Below are 19,427 nucleotides of genomic sequence, written 5' to 3' on the forward strand. Positions count from 1 at the left end.
GGCGTATTCAGACATGAAACAGGAGACAGAGACGAGGGTGGCAGCCTCCTGCAGAAGTACACAAGAAAGTAGACAGCTGAGGTCAGGCTTATATAACGTATCATTTGAGACTACTCTGGGGGGTAATCATACTCGCACCTGCATCGAATGTTTAACACGTAACCCTAATTTCTAAGGTAGGCATATCAGGTGAAAATTCAAATTCAATCCAAATTGTTTGAAACTGCTCTCATTGAATTCAGAATTGAATGCAGAACATCATACTTTTTACAGAATTAAAATATGTTTATCCATTCTTGAGATATTGCAAATCAAAGATTGAAAAAAATGGCTTAATTTTTAGAAAACTGCCGTAATATTGTGTATTAGGATCACATGGTCCAAAATGGGCCTCATTAACGAATGAAATCAAATGTTTTTTCTTAATAACTTGTTTATTTTTCAAGATATTTACATGGAACTTGGCAGGCACATAGATGGTTGTATACTGAATACAAAGTTTGAAAAATTAGTAAAAACAAGTTATGTAAATTAGTATTTAATTAGTATTCATGATGCTAATTTGGTAAATATGTTAAATCAGTACACTCAAAAATCAAGTAATCAAAGATTATTTCTAATACCCTCTTTGTGCTCTGTAGGTCTTTGTATTTCTCAAAAGTAGGGCCTACTAGTGTTTATATGAAGGAATATACAGTAAATTATAATATTCACTGCTTTCAAGGTGAACCTCAAAAAAACTGTGAGCCACATCCAATTCCATTTAACTGAATTGAAATTGACACTCACGTTTCTGACTTCCGATTTTTTTTATATCATTTCAACCACTAAGATCTCCATATTTTTCATCAAAACAACTAGTTATATTCTAAAATAGTTATTTATTTACAGGAATCAGTTTTATTTGAAAAAATAAGTAGGTAAAGCTATGAAAACTCACTGCAAAGTCTCCCGTGAATCATAACATCAAAACTCGCTGACGGAAAATTTTGCTGAATACTTCATCATAAACAGTGAGAACTAGAGAACATCCCTATAAAAGTTATCTGATTGATATTCATGAGTAATCCAGTCAGAAACCCATCAGAAGGGAGCCTGATAGCGTTCCCGTGATTCAAAAAGCACCAGCGGTTTCCTGACGTCCCACGAGCAGAGTTTTTACTCTGTTGTACCAACTTCAATCTGCCCTTACTCCCAAAGTACTGAACAGAGCTTAATGAGATATATTTCTTTGGAAAGCACAGATTATAAGTTTTTTAATGATAGTATTCACGATAGAAAATATTCAAGAGTTAAGCAATGACAGATTTGGAAACTTTGAGCGTCTGCATGCACAATTTTCACAGCATGCCAGAGAGTGTCTGATATGCCTATCTAAGGTTTGAAGAAGTCCGAGTCACAATACATATAGAAAAATCTATGTAATGAGGAATAAATTTTAAAAAAAGGTGATGTGCTGTGATATGCAGTTGTCAGGTGATGTGCAATTGCAGTTAATCTCCCCTGCAATGATAATGAGAATAAATGCAGATTTTTCCAGGCCCTGCTTTATGATTGATTTGCATTTTTATAGGCTGCCATATGTTCTTTCTAAAGTGTGCCCATCCAGCTAAACCATCACAGGTGTGCAAAATCATGCACACACTGACTGTGCCAAGCCAACATAAATGTTTCCTCAACACTCATTTAGCATTGGCTCAAAGCCCAAATCAGTCTACTTCCTGTCTTCAATTCATCTAGATGTAATTTTCTGTTGGTTTACATTGTTTTCTTATCACTACACATTTTCACTGCTTCAGGAAATGACACATCAACTTAAATTCCACCATTTTCACTCAAATATAAATTATTTACTTTTTTCAGGTTAGTATGTGTCACGGGGCGGCACGGTGGTGTAGTGGTTACTGCCATTGCCTCACAGCAAGAAGGTCCAGGTTGGCGCCTTGTGGCCGGCGAGGGCCTTTTTGTGTGGAGTTTGCATGTTCTCCCCGTGTCCGTGTGGGTTTCCTCCGGGTGCTCCGGTTTCCCCCACAGTCCAAAGACATGCAGGTTAGGTTAACTGGTGACTCTAAATTGACCGTAGGTGTGAATGTGAGTGTGAATGGTTGTCTGTGTCTATGTGTCAGCCCTGTGATGACCTGGCGACTTGTCCAGGGTGTACCCCGCCTTTCACCCGTAGTCAGCTGGGATAGGCTCCAGCTTGCCTGCGACCCTGTAGAACAGGATAAAGCGGCTAGAGATAATGAGATGAGATGAGTATGTGTCACATCTACACCTGCTCACACTCAAGACGTCACTTCACAGGGTTCACAGCGGCCTTAAATATGGCCGCTGCGGACTACAATAACCAACCTGCACCGCACCACTTTCTATCACTGGAATTCTGATTATCGCTAGCATCTGTTCCCAATCACACCTCATCACCTCTGTGTATATAATGACTCTCCGTTTCACAGCTACTTTCATCGTAAACTCTCAGTGTTCCCTTGCCTGACTTTACCAAGCCTTATTACTTGTTCTGATTTTCTGGTTATTAATATAGTTCTGTATTTTGGTTTACACTGTTTGTCTTTACCTGTGATATCCTGTTTGTGCCTCGCCTGACCGTTGCCTGTTTGTTGATTCTGCCTTTGCTGTACTATTTGGATTTGTCTGTCAGCTTTGCCTTGAATAAACTCTTTGCCGCTTTTACATCCGTCTCCTGCCTTCCTGGCAGTATGAAAATGTGATTCTGTATTGCAATATTTCTGTTTCTAGTCCAGATGCATGTTGATGTGTCTTCATTCCTAGCAGGTACAACCATTCCAAGCTCATCCCAGTCTCTGTAATATCCATTGTGTGAGTTATCTTTGCTAAACTGAGTACAGACTATTCCTGCACTTTCCATTACACAGTTTAATCCTGGGCTGATGGTCAGCCAGGGACAGAAGCAGTTACTCCTGAAAGCCTGAGCTGAGGAAAAAAAAAAACCCTCATTCTTATCTCTCATCTTCTTTTTTTTTTCTCATTTACAGCAAGCTTCCCAGCTGGGCACGAGCAGTTGTTCCCAAGATTTTCTATGTCACGGAGAAGGCATGGAACTATTACCCTTACACAATCACTGGTAACTCATCCACCCTGAGACACTCAGAGCAAGCTGGCTATTATCCCAGAGTAATTTTCTAGAGAATTAAAACATACATCTGGGCACTTCACTGACTCTGCTATCTTGAGACTCTATTATCCCACCTTAGGAAATATGTTTAATGTCTTAGTTCTGCCATATAGCATCAGGCAAAGCACAAAAACAATATGACCTATAAATGGAAACCAAAACAGTATAATTGTTAGTATTTCTTGCCTTCTGGACCTCTAGATCAGGAAATTGCACAACATCTTTTTCTGTTTCGTTATTTAAAAAAACAAACAAAACAACAACATTTTATCCTGTCTGTTTATCATTACAGTATAAGTGCCTTGCTTACATGCTTGTATATTGACCAGCTCTGTAAGATAACACGGTGGACAATAACACAGTGGACGTTCTGACCCAAGTTTATTCATTATTCAATATGTGAGCAAGATCAGGCTGGCACAAAGGTGACATCAATTAAATAATATAATCCTTTTTAATGTGATCATTTTGGAATTGTTAAATCTTAATAGATCTTCTCGTGGTCTCATGCTGACCACATCAAACTCCCAGGATAAAAAAATAGACATTAAACGTAGAGATGATCACTCAGCTTACAGAGTTGTTGCCCTGCTGAAAAAATGATGGCAGTTCCAGGATATGATATTGTTGCACAAAGAAGGATCTTCATTTAAAAAAAAGAGAAGAACCAGATATAACAAGGTGGACAGTACCAAAAGTGAAGTACCAAAAAATCTGTCTGTTAAAATCAAAGCAAATACTGCATGTACAAATTCCATACATTTTTTATACAGTATAGTTATTTATTCTATACACATTGACTGGATATGAGCAATTGCGCACTCTGATTGGCTACTCTACTACTAGGCTATCAGCTCATATACCGTAAGTAGAGAAAAACAAAATGGCGGAGCATGTTGCTGAACCAACCAAGGACGAAATTAAAACTCTACTCGAAAACAAACCCCCCAAAAAATACAAAAAAATCAACAAAATATGGAATAAAAGTATCTGATTGTAAGAATGTATCTTTTTTATTTTTCAATAATTATTATTATAACATTTTTTTCACAAATTGCTACTGTCATTTTGACGGTTTGTTTACATTCTAAGCGGAAATGATTTTGTCGGACATTTTGTATAAAGGTTTTATTTATCGAATTTGCAGAAATGAAAATAAAAATGCTCTGTTTCTCAAAATCCAGTGAATCTGGATAGAATAAAACAGTTATTCCACTCAATCTCTTTGTACATAACTTATAGCCAACTTGGTGCTCTGTGCCTCCTCGGCTATTGGCTCATGTACGACTCGATTTCATGGAATAACTGTTAAATAGGTATATAGTTGTTATTCTCTAGTTAAAGGAAAAGGCAACTTTTGTACAAAATCACCACAAATAGATAGATAAATATATAAAGTAATCGATCATGGAATTTATAGAGAAAGAACAGACCGCATAACAGTATCTTTTAACTTTTAATAATATGGGCTTGCGCTGAGCTCAGCGAAGATGCGTTCCGCCACATTGATCTACTGCGTGACGTCATGCGGCCCACCACTGAAAAGAACTCTTCAGTGCTTCATGGTAATAAGGTAAAAAACCAGTACAATCGCTTCTTCAAAGTTTCACCAAATGGTTTTATTTATGCAACTTAAAGCTCATAATACTATATAACTTTGGTTGAGTATAAACACAGAGCAAAAACATGGCTGAATTCTGAATGACTCCTATTTGGATTTGTCCTACCAAGCCTACTGCGCATGCGTGAAGCGGCTCGGCTCGGTTTTCCCTTTCGGGCGCTCTCGTTTTCTGTTAGAATTTGGTAAAGAAAAAAATAAATAAATATTATTTACCAGCTTACCGGGTCCATGAACATAAATCTGACAGCTGACAAGGTCGGGATATAAACGAATCGAATACAAGCCACCCGCCGGGACTCCTAATCACAGTGATCTGCTTGTAAACACTGTTTTCATGGGCCCAGTGACGTCACAGATCAGAGGGAGGCGCATTAACGAAAAATTCTGATTGGTTTATAGTTACCCACAATCTCAAAATGGCTGACTCCTCCAACTTCGACTCCTCGGTGTCAATTCATGATTTCAAAGTTAAAAATATTTTTTCATGTTCGATATATAATGGAAATAATTAACGGAATTGATTACGTATATGGTTTTCTCCTATTACACACCTGGTTTTGTACAAAAGTTGCCTTTTCCTTTAATGTTCAGAAAGCAAGTAAACCACTTCAAAAGATGAAAGTTTTTTTAATCACATGCTACTGTAATTTTTTCTAAGAAATAGTATGAACAAACCCAGGCAAAAGAGAAAACCTCTGGTGTCTGATCGTGTTGTAGTCAAGACCAAAGTGTATCGAGACCAAGTCATGACCAAGACCAAAGTGTATTGAGACCGAGACAAGACCAAAACTTTGAGGGATTGAGATCAAATCAAGATCAAGGCAGGGCGAGACCGAGTCAAGACCAGGACGAGAGCAGTGTGTGTGTGTGTGTGTGTGTGAGAAGGGGTGGGGGAGGGGTGACAGCTGTTAAAAGGAAGAAAATTTTAAAATTAGCAAGGAGTCACGCAATTGGTCGCATTTGAAGCAGGAAATTTTACATCCAATCATCATAACAATGTTAACAAATAAACTGGACAAGGCAGTTTAGTGAAATCCCCGCAGTTGTGGTCTTGACCGGTCTTGAAATAAAATCCCAAGTCCTCCATGTCTGAGACCAAGACAGAAATGAGTAAAAATGCAGTCGATTCTGAGACGAGACTGAAACCTTCAAAAAGTGGTTTTGAGACTGGTATCAAGTACCACAACACTACTGTCTGATGAATCAGAAGAGTGTAAAATGTATAAGGGTGTTTTCACACTTGGTCCCTTTCAGCCATCTAACCGAACTCAGATCGATGACTCAGCATTTTTTGCGCATATGTGAACACTCCAACCGTACCCAGACCCCTTTAAAGCGAACCAAACTGAGACCAGCTCAGGAGGTGGTCTCAGTACGGTTCGCTAAAAATCAACGGTACGGTTCGCCTAATCTGCGCACTGTGAACAAAAAGCGCACGGGTTCACTTCGCCTTTTTCACTGTAGTTTAATCTTCTTCGTTTGCCGTAGTTGGTCACGTGACTGTAGCAGGGAAACGCAACTTCCTTTTGGAACTTACCACAGCCGCTGGAACAAATTTATTTTCCTTAATCCGCACTATTTTGATCAAAGAATACAGCAGGGCAAGCATGGCAGCAGACATTTTGATTCAAGAGAAAATTACCCAGAATTCCGTGCACTGGGGGTCTGAGGGCTCTAGAGGACCTGGTGTGAACAGAAAGAGGACTGAGGCCCCATCAAAGCTTAACTGGACCAGAAAGAGAACCCAGTCCTCTTTGTAATAAATTCACAGTGTGAACACAAAAAGAACTGAGTTCTTTTTCTGTTGGTCCACTTTTTGGTCCACTTAAAGAGGACTGAGTCTGGTTCCTTTAAAGGGGACCAGGTGTGAAAACACCCTAAAATTCAATTTTAACTAAATGGACTACTTGTATTACTGAGTGCCATGACATTTCCTCTTGCGTTTCCAGGGCCATTGTTTATATTCATCAGTACAGTGTCCTTGAGGTTTCTCAAACTATTATTCTTAAATTTAAATGAGTTTTATATATATATATATATATATATATATATATATATATATATATATATATATATATATATATATATATATAATAGGTATTTTCCTACTTTCATAGTTATGTATTTATGACAAAATATACATTTTGAAGTCTTTCTTCAGCTTGCGAGAAGAGGAAGAGGTTTGGCAAGTAGTCTTACTGTCCATATCTGGTGAACATCACTGATATTCATCTCAGGGAGTTCTTGCAGACACTGACTGAAAAATCACTATGAGTGTAGTGAAAGAATGAGAAATGCAGGAGCAGTACTGAGAAGAATAGAGAAGTGCTTTTTGCAATGCACCCTTTATCTTATGTTCAACATTAAAAATAAAAAAAGGAAAATAACTGTTTTACTGTTTGTCTTTTAGAATTTATGTATATTGCCAAAGATTATATTACAAATACCACGAGCTGTACCGAGGATACAAAAGTCACCCCATTATAGGAACGACCCATTAATGAGTAATGAATCAGTAGAGTTTTCATCATGACAACTCTGGTTTGTTTGCAGTGTTGATAAGAATGCAAAGCAATATTAATTTAACAGTAATTGTAATAATGATGCTGCTTGCCAATTAAATCCTACATTTAGCCTGTGATCTGAATGATAAACAGTAATTGAGTATGTGCAACAACAAAAAAAAATCACTGTCTTTGTTCATTCTTCAGGATTTTGCATGAACACTGTCTGAAACCCATTCATTTGCTTTTCACATGATTTTTCACACCCCTCTCTCTCTCTCTCTCTCTTCTCACTACTCTATGTTCCATCTGCCTGCACAATTCAGAGTACACAGTAAGTACCATCTTTTTCTTCTACTTGGTCACTTTCCATGAGCAGTTAATGTGAGCTGGACGTCTATTGTAGACATTGTAGTTTCTCGTTTTTTGCTCTCGTCAAGTCTGAGACAGTCACTGCTATCCGCTCGAAGGCCTGGTGTGTTAATGAGCATGTTTGATGGCAAAGCAGTGCTCAGTTCTCTGATGCTTAGTTCACTCCTGCTGAAGGAGAATCTTCTCTTCATCTGTGTGTGTGTGTGTGTGTGTGTGTGTGTGTGTGTGTGTGTGTGTGTGCACGCTTTACTGCTCTGAGCAGAACCTCAGCGACCTCTTTGGAGTCATGCTGACTGAATGTGTCACACTTGATTTCTACACATTTTCTAACAAACAAATCCATTACTTTAATGATATTGCACCATATATATTACCATATTTATTTATTTGTTTGTTTGTTCATTGGGTTATACATTGAACATGCATAAAACTATCTAGACAATCACTCGTTGGCTCTAAAAAGGAAAATGCACCAGGAAATTTGGACCATTACACTAAATCGGTATAAACATTCAGGATGTTTTCTCTTTTTAGGCTTATTCACATCATTACATTACAGGCATTTAGTTAGCAGACGCGCTTATCCAAAGCTATACCATACTATATTGGGGAGCAGTTGGAGGTTAGGTGCCTTGTTCAAGGGTACTTCAGCCATTCCTACTGGTCCAGGGAATCAAACCAGTGACCTTTTGGTCCCAAAACTGCTTCTCTAACCATTAGGCCATGGCATCACGCATACTCACAACTTAGCCATACACTAAGTTAGTTTTTGTTCAGTTGTAACACTTAACTTTCATCCTCCTCCTGCGTTGTGTTCTCCCTCAGTGGTATCTCTGAGCATTAGAAGAAGAGAGCAGCTGGGGTTAGTTGAGCCCTTGCTCGAGGGCACTTCAGCCATGGATATAGATATAGAGGGAGGTAAAAGTGCTGTTCATTCATTCCCCGATCAAGGGAATTGAACCAGCAACTTTTGGGGCCCAAGGCTGCTTTTCTAACCTTTAGGCCATAGCTGCCCCCATTAACATCCCATGCCATCTAGCCAAACAGCAAGGCAGTGAATATGTGCTGCTAGTATGGTTGAGTGCATCTGCCTCACCATACCATGCACTTTCTCCCTGAACCTGCTTAGGATCTGCTAACAAACAACACTGGGGCTGGCGTCATGTTTCTGTCTGTTCACCCTTCATTCTCCCCTTCAGGTCAAATTCTTCCTCTGTGTTTTTTTCCCTCATAGTTTTTTCACAGGGCGGCATGGTGGTGTAGTGGTTAGCGCTGTCGCCTCATAGAAGGTCTGGGTTCGAGCCCCATGGCCGGCGAGGGCCTTTCTGTGTGGAGTTTGCATGTTGTCCGCGTGGGTTTCCTCCGGGTGCTCCGGTTTCCCCCACAGTCCAAAGACATGCAGGTTAGGTTAACTGGTGACTCTAAATTGACCGTAGGTGTGAATGTGAGTGTGAATGGTTGTCTGTGTCTATGTGTCAGCCCTGTGATGACCTGGCGACTTGTCCAGGGTGTACCCCGCCTTTCGCCCGTAGTCAGCTGGGATAGGCTCCAGCTTGCCTGCGACCCTGTAGAAGGATAAAGCGGCTAGAGATAATGAGATGAGATGAGATGAGTTTTTCCACATTCTCTGTCATCTACTAACTAGCAGATCTGTTGCTAAGCATTGCTAGCATGGTCATTGCAAGTACATTCCCTTGCTGCACCTACTACAACCCCGATTCCAAAAAAGTTGGGACAAAGTACAAATTGTAAATAAAAACGGAATGCAATGATGTGGAAGTTTCAAAATTCCATATTTTATTCAGAATAGAACATAGATGACATATCAAATGTTTAAACTGAGAAAATGTATCATTTAAAGAGAAAAATCAGGTGATTTTAAATTTGATGACAACAACACATCTCAAAAAAGTTGGGACAAGGCCATGTTTACCACTGTGAGACATCCCCTTTTCTCTTTACAACAGTCTGTAAACGTCTGGGGACTGAGGAGACAAGTTGCTCAAGTTTAGGGATAGGAATGTTAACCCATTCTTGTCTAATGTAGGATTCTAGTTGCTCAACTGTCTAGGTCTTGTTTGTCGTATCTTCCATTTTATGATGCACCAAATGTTTTCTGTGGGTGAAAGATCTGGACTGCAGGCTGGCCAGTTCAGTACCCGGACCCTTCTTCTACGCAGCCATGATGCTGTAACTGATGCAGTATGTGGTCTGGCATTGTCATGTTGGAAAATGCAAGGTCTTCCCTGAAAGAGACGTCGTCTGGATGGGAGCATATGTTGCTCTAGAACCTGGATATACCTTTCAGCATTGATGGTGTCTTTCCAGATGTGTAAGCTGCCCATGCCACACGCACTAATGCAACCCCATACCATCAGAGATGCAGGCTTCTGAACTGAGCGCTGATAACAACTTGGGTCGTCCTTCTCCTCTTTAGTCTGAATGACACGGCGTCCCTGATTTCCATAAAGAACTTCAAATTTTGATTCGTCTGACCACAGAACAGTTTTCCACTTTGCCACAGTCCATTTTAAATGAGCCTTGGCCCAGAGAAGACGTCTGCGCTTCTGGATCATGTTTAGATACGGCTTCTTCTTTGAACTATAGAGTTTTAGCTGGCAACAGCGGATGGCACGGTGAATTGTGTTCACAGATAATGTTGTCTGGAAATATTCCTGAGCCCATTTTGTGATTTCCAATACAGAAGCATGCCTGTAGGTGATGCAGTGCCATCTAAGGGCCCGAAGATCACGGGCACCCAGTATGGTTTTCCGGCCTTGACCCTTACGCACAGAGATTCTTCCAGATTCTTTGAATCTTTTGATGATATTATGCACTGTAGATGATGATATGTTCAAACTCTTTGCAATTTTACACTGTCGAACTCCTTTCTGATATTGCTCCACTATTTGTCGGCGCAGAATTAGGGGGATTGGTGATCCTCTTCCCATCTTTACTTCTGAGAGCCACTGCCACTCCAAGATGCTCTTTTTATACCCAGTCATGTTAATGACCTATTGCCAGTTGACCTAATGAGTTGTAATTTAGTCCTCCAGCTGTTTCTTTTTTGTACCTTTAACTTTTCCAGCCTCTTATTGCCCCTGTCCCAACTTTTTTGAGATGTGTTGCTGTCATGAAATTTCAAATGAGCCAGTATTTGGCATGAAATTTCAAAATGTCTCACTTTCGACATTTGATATGTTGTCTATGTTCTATTGTGAATACAATATCAGTTTTTGAGATTTGTAAATTATTGCATTCCATTTTTATTTACAATTTGTACTTTGTCCCACAGCCCTGTGATGACCTGGCGACTTGTCCAGGGTGTACCCCGCCTTTCACCCATAGTCAGCTGGGATAGGCTCCAGCTTGCCTGCGACCCTGTAGAAGGATAAAGCGGCTAGAGATAATGAGATGAGAGATGAGACTTTGTCCCAACTTTTTTGGAATCGGGGTTGTACATGCTGTTTTACATACTGTGAGCCAGATTGATAACATAACATAACACTGGGGTTTACTAGTTTACCTTCCCTTCATTATATTTTCTTGCATTTGTTTTCACATCCCTGTCATCCTGCTGATTAGCGGCTACACGCTGACATCAGGTTTAAGTGGTTTATCTGTGTGAATGAAAAGAATGAAGTCTGTGTGAATGAAAAGAATGAAGTCACTTTCTTTATCTTTCAGGAACCAATATAACCCAGTGAAAAGGTTCCAGGGAAAGATAGCTGTATGACCGTAGTGTTTATTGCAAATACTTTGTCACATGTCATTGTCATTTTGTTGGAAGGTTTGGGTATGCATGCACCTTTAGATGAAGGTATCCAGATGATTCTCATCACTTCCAGAAGTTATCCAGGGTTCACAGAACTACAGTTTTATAGATAACTAGTATTTGGAATCTAACCAACTCAAGAGTGCAGTTCTGTGATCTCTGAGGCTCTCGCCTTCTTCACTGTCTTCCTCAATATATGGAGTCCTCTTCCAGGCAGAATGTCAACTTTTTCACAAAGTTTTTTTTTTTTGGTCATGGCCAATATTCATTTTTGATTCCTATTTCTGATCATTTTTCTTGTAAAACTTATACCTGAACAAAAACAATACTTTATGTGGCTATGTAGCCTTTTTGTATGAAAATTGACCATCTGCCTGTTGTGCCCACATTCACATGAGGCCTCGAGAAATCTCTGTGTAAGGGCAGTTCGATTTAGATGCACATTTTTAAGCCAGGCTAAAAGCACCGTGGTTTAATCTGGCTGCGCTGGATCACTGTGTGAGGTAATAGCATTAGCATAATCAGCATTAAGTATCAGTATGAAAGGAGAAGTGATTCAGTGAGTAATGGAGGGCAGCGAGGGCATGCTGCCAAGTAGGGAAAATTGATTTTCCGCAAACATGCAATGAATTTACAATAGAAAGACTGCGGACATTGTAGAATTTCACGAGTGTGAACAGCCAAAGGTTTTTAGTTTAGCAAAAGTTTCCCTCAATAATATTGGACAGTTCCAGTACGAAAATGAAAGAAAGCACAATGCTAACAGATTCAAATTTAGAATGTTGCAGGATTGCACGGTAGTGTAGTGGTTAGCACTGTTGCCTCACAGCAAGAAGGTTCTAGGTTTGAGTAAAGTGGCCGACGGGGGCCTTTCTGTGTGGAGTTTGCATGTTCTCCACGTATCTGCGTGGGTTGCCTCCAGATGCTCCGGTTTCCCCTACAGTCCAAAGACATGCAGGTTAGGCTAATTGGTGGCTCTAAATTGACCGTAGGTGTGAATGAGAGTGTGAATGGTTGTTGTGTCTATGTGTCAGCCCTGCAATGATCTGGCGACTTGTCCAGGGTGTACCCCGCCTTTCGCCCATAGTCAGCTGGGATAGGCTCCAGCTTGCCTGCGACCCTGTAGGACAGGATAAGCGGCTACAGATAATGGATGGATGATCCTTCCACACAGGAAATTGTAGGAATGAGCAGATGTGTAAGTGTTCCTAATAAAGTAGTCAGTGAGTGAATATTTGTATGTTTTTCTTTCTATCAATAAATTAAATTCATTTCAATTAAAAGGATAGAGTTTACATATCGTCAGTGTGAGTTTAAGCTAATTAACCACAAACATCAACTTTTTTATTCATATTGACCAAGAGTCTGAATAATTCTGGCGCTGACTGCATACTGTATTAGAGAAAATAAGCTATCTAACATACTACAACCCCAATTCCAAAAAAGTTGGGACAAAGTACAAATTGTAAATAAAAACAGAATGCAATAATTTACAAATCTCAAAAACTGATATTGTATTTACAGTAGAACATAGACAACATATCAAATGTCGAAAGTGAGACATTTTGAAATTTCATGCCAAATATTGGCTCATTTGAAATTTCATGACAGCAACACATCTCAAAAAAGTTGGGACAGGGGCAATAAGAGGCTGGAAAAGTTAAAGGTACAAAAAAGGAACAGCTGGAGGACCAAATTGCAACTCATTATGTCAATTGGCAATAGGTCATTAACATGACTGGGTATAAAAAGAGCATCTTGGAGTGGCAGCGGCTCTCAGAAGTAAAGATGGGAAGAGGATCACCAATCCCCCTAATTCTGCACTGACAAATAGTGGAGCAATATCAGAAAGGAGTTCGACAGTGTAAAATTGCAAAGAGTTTGAACATATCATCTACAGTGCATAATATCATCAAAAGATTCAGAGAATCTGGAAGAATCTCTGTGCGTAAGGGTCAAGGCCGGAAAACCATACTGGGTGCCCGTGATCTTCAGGCCCTTAGAAGGCACTGCATCACATACAGGCATGCTTCTGTATTGGAAATCACAAAATGGGCTCAGGAATATTTCCAGAGAACATTATCTGTGAACACAATTCACCGTGCCATCTGCCGTTGCCAGCTAAAACTCTATAGTTCAAAGAAGAAGCCGTATCTAAACATGATCCAGAAGCGCAGACATCTCTGGGCCAAGGCTCATTTAAAATGGCAAAGTGGAAAACTGTTCTGTGGTCAGACGAATCAAAATTTGAAGTTCTTTATGGAAATCAGGGACGCCGTGTCATTCGGACTAAAGAGAAGAAGGATGACCCAAGTTGTTATCAGCGCTCAGTTCAGAAGCCTGCATCTCTGATGGTATGGGGTTGCATTAGTGCGCATGGCATGGGCAGCTTACACATCTGGAGGGACACCATCAATGCTGAAAGGTATATCCAGGTTCTAGAGCAACATATGCTCCCATCCAGACGACGTCTCTTTCAGGGAAGACCTTGCATTTTCCAACATGACAATGCCAAACCACATACTGCATCAATTACAGCATCATGGCTGCGTAGAAGAAGGGTCCGGGTACTGAACTGGCCAGCCTGCAGTCCAGATCTTTCATCCATAGAAAACATTTGGCACATCATAAAACGGAAGATACAACAAAAAAGACCTAAGACAGTTGAGCAACTAGAATCCTACATTAGACAAGAATGGGTCAACATTCCTATCCCTAAACTTGAGCAACTTGTCTCCTCAGTCCCCAGACGTTTACAGACTGTTGTAAAGAGAAAAGGGGATGTCTCACAGTGGTAAACATGGCCTTGTCCCAACTTTTTTGAGATGTGTTGTTGTCATGAAATTTAAAATCACCTAATTTTTCTCTTTAAATGATACATTTTCTCAGTTTAAACATTTGATATGTCATCTATGTTCTATTCTGAATAAAATATGGAATTTCGAAACTTCCACATCATTGCATTCCATTTTTAGTTACAATTTGTACTTTGTCCCAACTTTTTTGGAATCGGGGTTGTACAGTAGTATGCTTCTTTGCTTGAGAGGAGAGACCATCTGGGTTGGAGTTTGACTTGAATCACAATGTGGATGATTGCACACCTTTCTGAGAAGAATAGTTCTCCCCCATGACTGATTAATGGTGGTTCTGAAATCATGCATGACCCAGCATATGCTGTGACTGATGATGGATTTGGTCTCATGAATCAAGTATATATATTTTTTTAGAAGAAGAAACCTTTATTTGTCACATGCACACTTCAAGCACAGTGAAATTCATCCTCTGCATTTAACCCATTTGAAGCAGTGAACACACGCACACACACCCAGAGCAGTGAGCAGCCACACTAGAGCACCTGAGGAGCAGTCGGGGTCAGGTACCTTGCTCAAGGGCACTTCAGCCCAAGGCCGCCCCACGTTAACCTAACGGCGTGTCTTTGGACTGTGGGGGAAACCGGAGCATCCGGAGGAAACCCACGCAGACACGGGGAGAACATGCAAACTCCACACAGAAAGGCCCTCACCGGCCACTGGGTTCGAACCCAGAACCTTCTTGCTGTGAGGCGACCGTGCTAACCACTACACAACCGTGCCACCGTGTTTTGAAGCTTCATCTCATCTCATTATCTCTAGCCGCTTTATCCTTCTACAGGGTCGCAGGCAAGCTGGAGCCTATCTCAGCTGACTACGGGCAAAAGGCGGGGTACACCCTGGACAAGTCGCCAGGTCATCACAGGGCTGACACATAGACACAGACAACCATTCACACTCACATTCACACCTACGGTCAATTTAGAGTCACCAGTTAACCTAACCTGCATGTCTTTGGACTGTGGGGGAAACCGGAGCACCCGGAGGAAACCCACGTGGACACAGGGAGAACATGCAAACTCCACACAGAAAGGCCCTCGCCGGCCACGGGGCTCGAACCCGGACCTTCTTGCTGTGAGGCGACAGCGCTAACCACTACACCACCGTGCCACTGTGTTTTGAAGCTTAATTCATTAATTGTCTTTCTTTTTGTCTATTTTAGTCCTGTCTAATAAATAGAATGATGTCAGCAAAGTATTATAATGTACTACCATTTTATCAGATCTTCTGCAATATTCCACAATAAAATCATTGTGACATGCTATGGTAGATTTGTTGGGGATTTGGTATTTTATATACTTGTCATGCAGGCTCCAGCTTGCCTGCGACCCTGTAGGACAGGATAAGAGGCTACAGATAATGGATGGATGGGTGGATATACTTGTCATGCCTTTTTTTGTAATGCAAAAATAGTACTTCCTGGTTTCCATGTACACAGAATGGGATTATAGAGTGGAGTTGGGGTTGAATGGGTGTCAACTAATTTTGGTGCTAGTGTGCCTATGCTTCTGTCATCTAGCCAGGAGAGTCTGTGTCAGCACTAAGCTGAGACGGTGTGTAGGCATTTCAAATCAATGTGATATACAGTCTCTCTGCTATCCCTGCATTGGCAGCTTGTGCCACAAGATTTATTCCCTCTGCATTCTGCCTTCTTCCAGTCTCATAAATCAGTGGGCCTCACGGTATAGGTGGGTGGATCTCAACAATTACTGTGCATTAATTACTGCCAGGATTTCCATCCCTTTTTACCTCCACCAAGGAGGTTATGTTTTCGGTAGTGTTTATTTGTCTGTCTGTCTGTCTGTCTGTCTGTCTGTCTGTCTGTCTGTTTGTTTGTTTGTTGGTTGGTTGGTTGGTTGGTTGATTGGTTGGTTGGTTTGTCTGTTAACAAGATTACGGAAAAAGTAATGAACAGATTGCTCTGAAATTTTTTCCAGAGGTGTGACTGGGCACAAGTAACAATCCATTAAATTTTGGCGGTGATCCGGATCACCTTCTGGATCCCGGATTTTTTTAAAGGATTAATTTTTTCCCCATTGAAATGAATGGGCGCGCGACGCAAAAAACAGATTTTTCCTTCTGTAGGCCAAACCGTAAGGTGTAAAGTCATGAAACTTGGTACACTGATAAAGGAGTGGACCCTGATTGATTTCATCAAGTCTCATGTTGGTATGTCTTACGCTCTAGCGCCACCAACTGATCACAGTCTTACATGCATTCATGCATGTAACTTTTGATCTGTACATCCGATTTTCATAAGTTTGGTGCCACTGGAATCCTTGGGGCTAGACAATTCCAGCGCACCCTATGATGTCATTCTCTGCCTCATTAGATTTTCCGCCATTTTGAATTTTGTCCAAAGTGAAGGTAGAGTGACCCTGGCCGCATGTTTTCTCCGATCATCACGAAACTTGGCAGACATGATCTCCAGTCCATGCCTAATGAATGATATCATTCCGCTCTCATACATCGAAGCATTCGCCCGTGGCAGCCAATCAAAATCGATGGTGAAGCCACCAAACAGGACGTAAGCTCATATCACGGAAACGCTTTGACGTATCAAGACCATATTTAGTGGCATGACTTTGGACACCATCCAAACTACCCTCATCAAATATGGTGTCATTTGGCCACTAGGTGGCGTCACAATTATCAAAAACGTATTTTGGCTCATATCTCAGAAACACTTTGATGTATCAAGACCATATTTGTTGAGATGACTTTTGGCACCAGTTCATGTAGCCTCATCAAATTTGGTGTCATTTGGCCACTAGAGGGCGCCACAATGAGCAAAAACGTGTTTTGGGTCATATCTCTTTACGGACTTAGAATTACATCTAAATTTTCATGTTAGTGATGCTCTGGGATGTCCCTGTAAAGAAGCTTGCCAGCCTGTCATCTCCGTATGAGAATCCGCCTTGTGTCTTGGCCAAACTTTCGCGTGTTGACACAAAACTTGTCGTGTGGGTGTGCGGTCGCCTCTCTTGTTGGGTCGCCATGGCAGAGCACCTGAGCAAGCAAACTTTCGCATTTTCTCCGGAAATGCATTCTAGTTATTATTATTATTACCTCCGCCAAGGAGGTTATGTTTTTGGTAGCGTTGGTTTGTTTGTTTGTTGGTTGGTTTGTCTGTTAGCAACATTACGGAAAAAGTAATTAACGGATTACTCTGAAATTTTTTCCAGACTGGGCACAAGTAACAATCCATTAAATTTTGGCGGTGATCCGGATCACCTTCTGGATCCCTGATTTTTTTAAAGGATTCTTGGCGGAGGTCTGCGCTCTCTGAGTGCTTTTCTAGTTTACTCTGTTTTACACTGGGTTGTTATAGAGCCCTTTTAAAATTATAACTTATCGCATCGTACAAGATGATCCCAATAGAAGAAGAAGCCAAGCCAAGAAGCATTTATAGAATTTTCTATATTTCTGCATAAATATGACCTAAAACATCATCAGATTTTCACACAAGTCCTAAAAGTCGATAAAGAGAACCCAGTTAAACAAATGAGACAAACATATTATACTTGGTAATTTATTTATTGAGGAAAATGATCCAATATTACATATCTGTGAGTGGCAAAAGTATGTGAACCTTTGCTTTCAGTATCTGGTGTGACCCCCTTGTGCAGCAATAACTGCAGCTAAACGTTTGCGGTAACTGTTGATCAGTCCTGCACACCGGCTTGGAGGAATTTTAGCCCATTCCTCTATACAGAACAGCTTCAACTCTGGGATGTTGGTGGGTTTCCTCACATGAACTGCTCGCTTCAGGTCCTTCCACAACATTTTGATTGGATTAAGGTCAGGACTTTGATTTGGCCATTCCAAAACACTAACTTTATTCTTCTTTAGCCACTCTTTGGTAGAACGACTTGTGTGCTTAGGGTCGTTGTCATGCCGCATGACCCACCTTCTCTTGAGATTCAGTTCATGGACTGATGTCCTGACATTTTCCTTTAGAATTGGCTGGTATAATTTATAATTAATTGTTCCATCAATGATAGCAAGCCATCCTGGCCCAGATGCAGCAAAACAGGCCCAAACCATGATACTACCACCACCATGTTTCACAGACAGGATAAGGTTCTTATGCTGGAATGCAGTGTTTTCCTTTCTCCAAACATAACGCTTCTCATTTAAACCAAAAAGTTCTATTTTGGTCTCATCCGTCCACAAAACATTTTTCCAATAGCCTTCTGGCTTGTCCACGTGATCTTTAGCAAACTGCAGACGAACAGCAATGTTATTTTTGGAGAGCAGTGGCTTTCTCCTTGCAACCCTGCCATGGTGGACTCATGAACATTAACATTAGTCAATGTGAGAGAGGCCTTCAGTTGCTTAGAAGTTACCCTGGGGTCCTTTGTGACCTCGCCGACTATTATACGCCTTGCTTTTGGAGTAATCTTTGTTGGTTGACCACTCCTGGGGAGGGTAACAATGTTTTTGAATTTCCTCCATTTGTACACAACCTGTCTGACTGTGGATTGGTGGAGTCCAAACTCTTTAGAGATGGTTTTGTAACCTTTTCCTGCCTGATGAGCATCAACAACACGTTTTCTGAGGTCCTCAGAAATCTCCTTTGTTCGTGCCATGATACACTTCCACAAACGTGTTGTGAAGATCAGACTTTGATAGATCCCTGTTCTTTAAATAAAACAGGGTGCCCACTCACACCTGATTGTCATCCCATTGATTGAAACACCTAACTTGAATTTCACCTTCAAATGAACTGCTAATCCTAGAGGTTCACATACTTTTGCCACTCACAGATGTGTAATATCGGATCATTTTCCTCAATAAATAAATGACCAAGTATAATATTTTTGTCTCATTTGTTTAACTGTGTTCTCTTTATCTACTTTTAGGACTTGTGTGAAAATCTGATGATGTTTAAGGTCATATTTATGCAGAAATATAGAAAATTATAAAGGGTTCACAAACTTTCAAGCACCACTGTACACTCAAGCACAGACTTACGCACACAATTAAATTCCTCTCTGCATTTAACCTATCTGAAGCAGTGAACACACACATGCGCACACACAAGTGAGCAATGAGCACACACACATACCCAGAGCAGTGGGCAGTTATGCTACAGCGCCCAGGTAGCAGTTGAGGGTTAGGTGCCTTG

The 19,427-nt window shown here is 40.8% G+C and overlaps 1 protein-coding gene across 1 annotated transcript in view; it reads left to right on the top strand.

Annotated features, from left to right (window-relative positions):
- The window catches only part of pitpnc1a (phosphatidylinositol transfer protein cytoplasmic 1a), a 196,248-nt gene that overhangs the window by 123,367 nt on the left and 53,454 nt on the right, over window positions 1-19,427 (top strand). The window contains exons 4-5 of the mRNA XM_060902622.1: window positions 3,015-3,103; window positions 7,606-7,613. Of these exons, the coding sequence (XP_060758605.1) occupies window positions 3,015-3,103; window positions 7,606-7,613 (97 nt within the window). The remainder of the gene's footprint in view (window positions 1-3,014; window positions 3,104-7,605; window positions 7,614-19,427) is intronic.

The sequence above is a fragment of the Neoarius graeffei genome, chromosome 20 (genome assembly GCF_027579695.1).
Source record: "Neoarius graeffei isolate fNeoGra1 chromosome 20, fNeoGra1.pri, whole genome shotgun sequence".
Taxonomy (NCBI): Eukaryota; Metazoa; Chordata; class Actinopteri; order Siluriformes; family Ariidae; genus Neoarius; species Neoarius graeffei.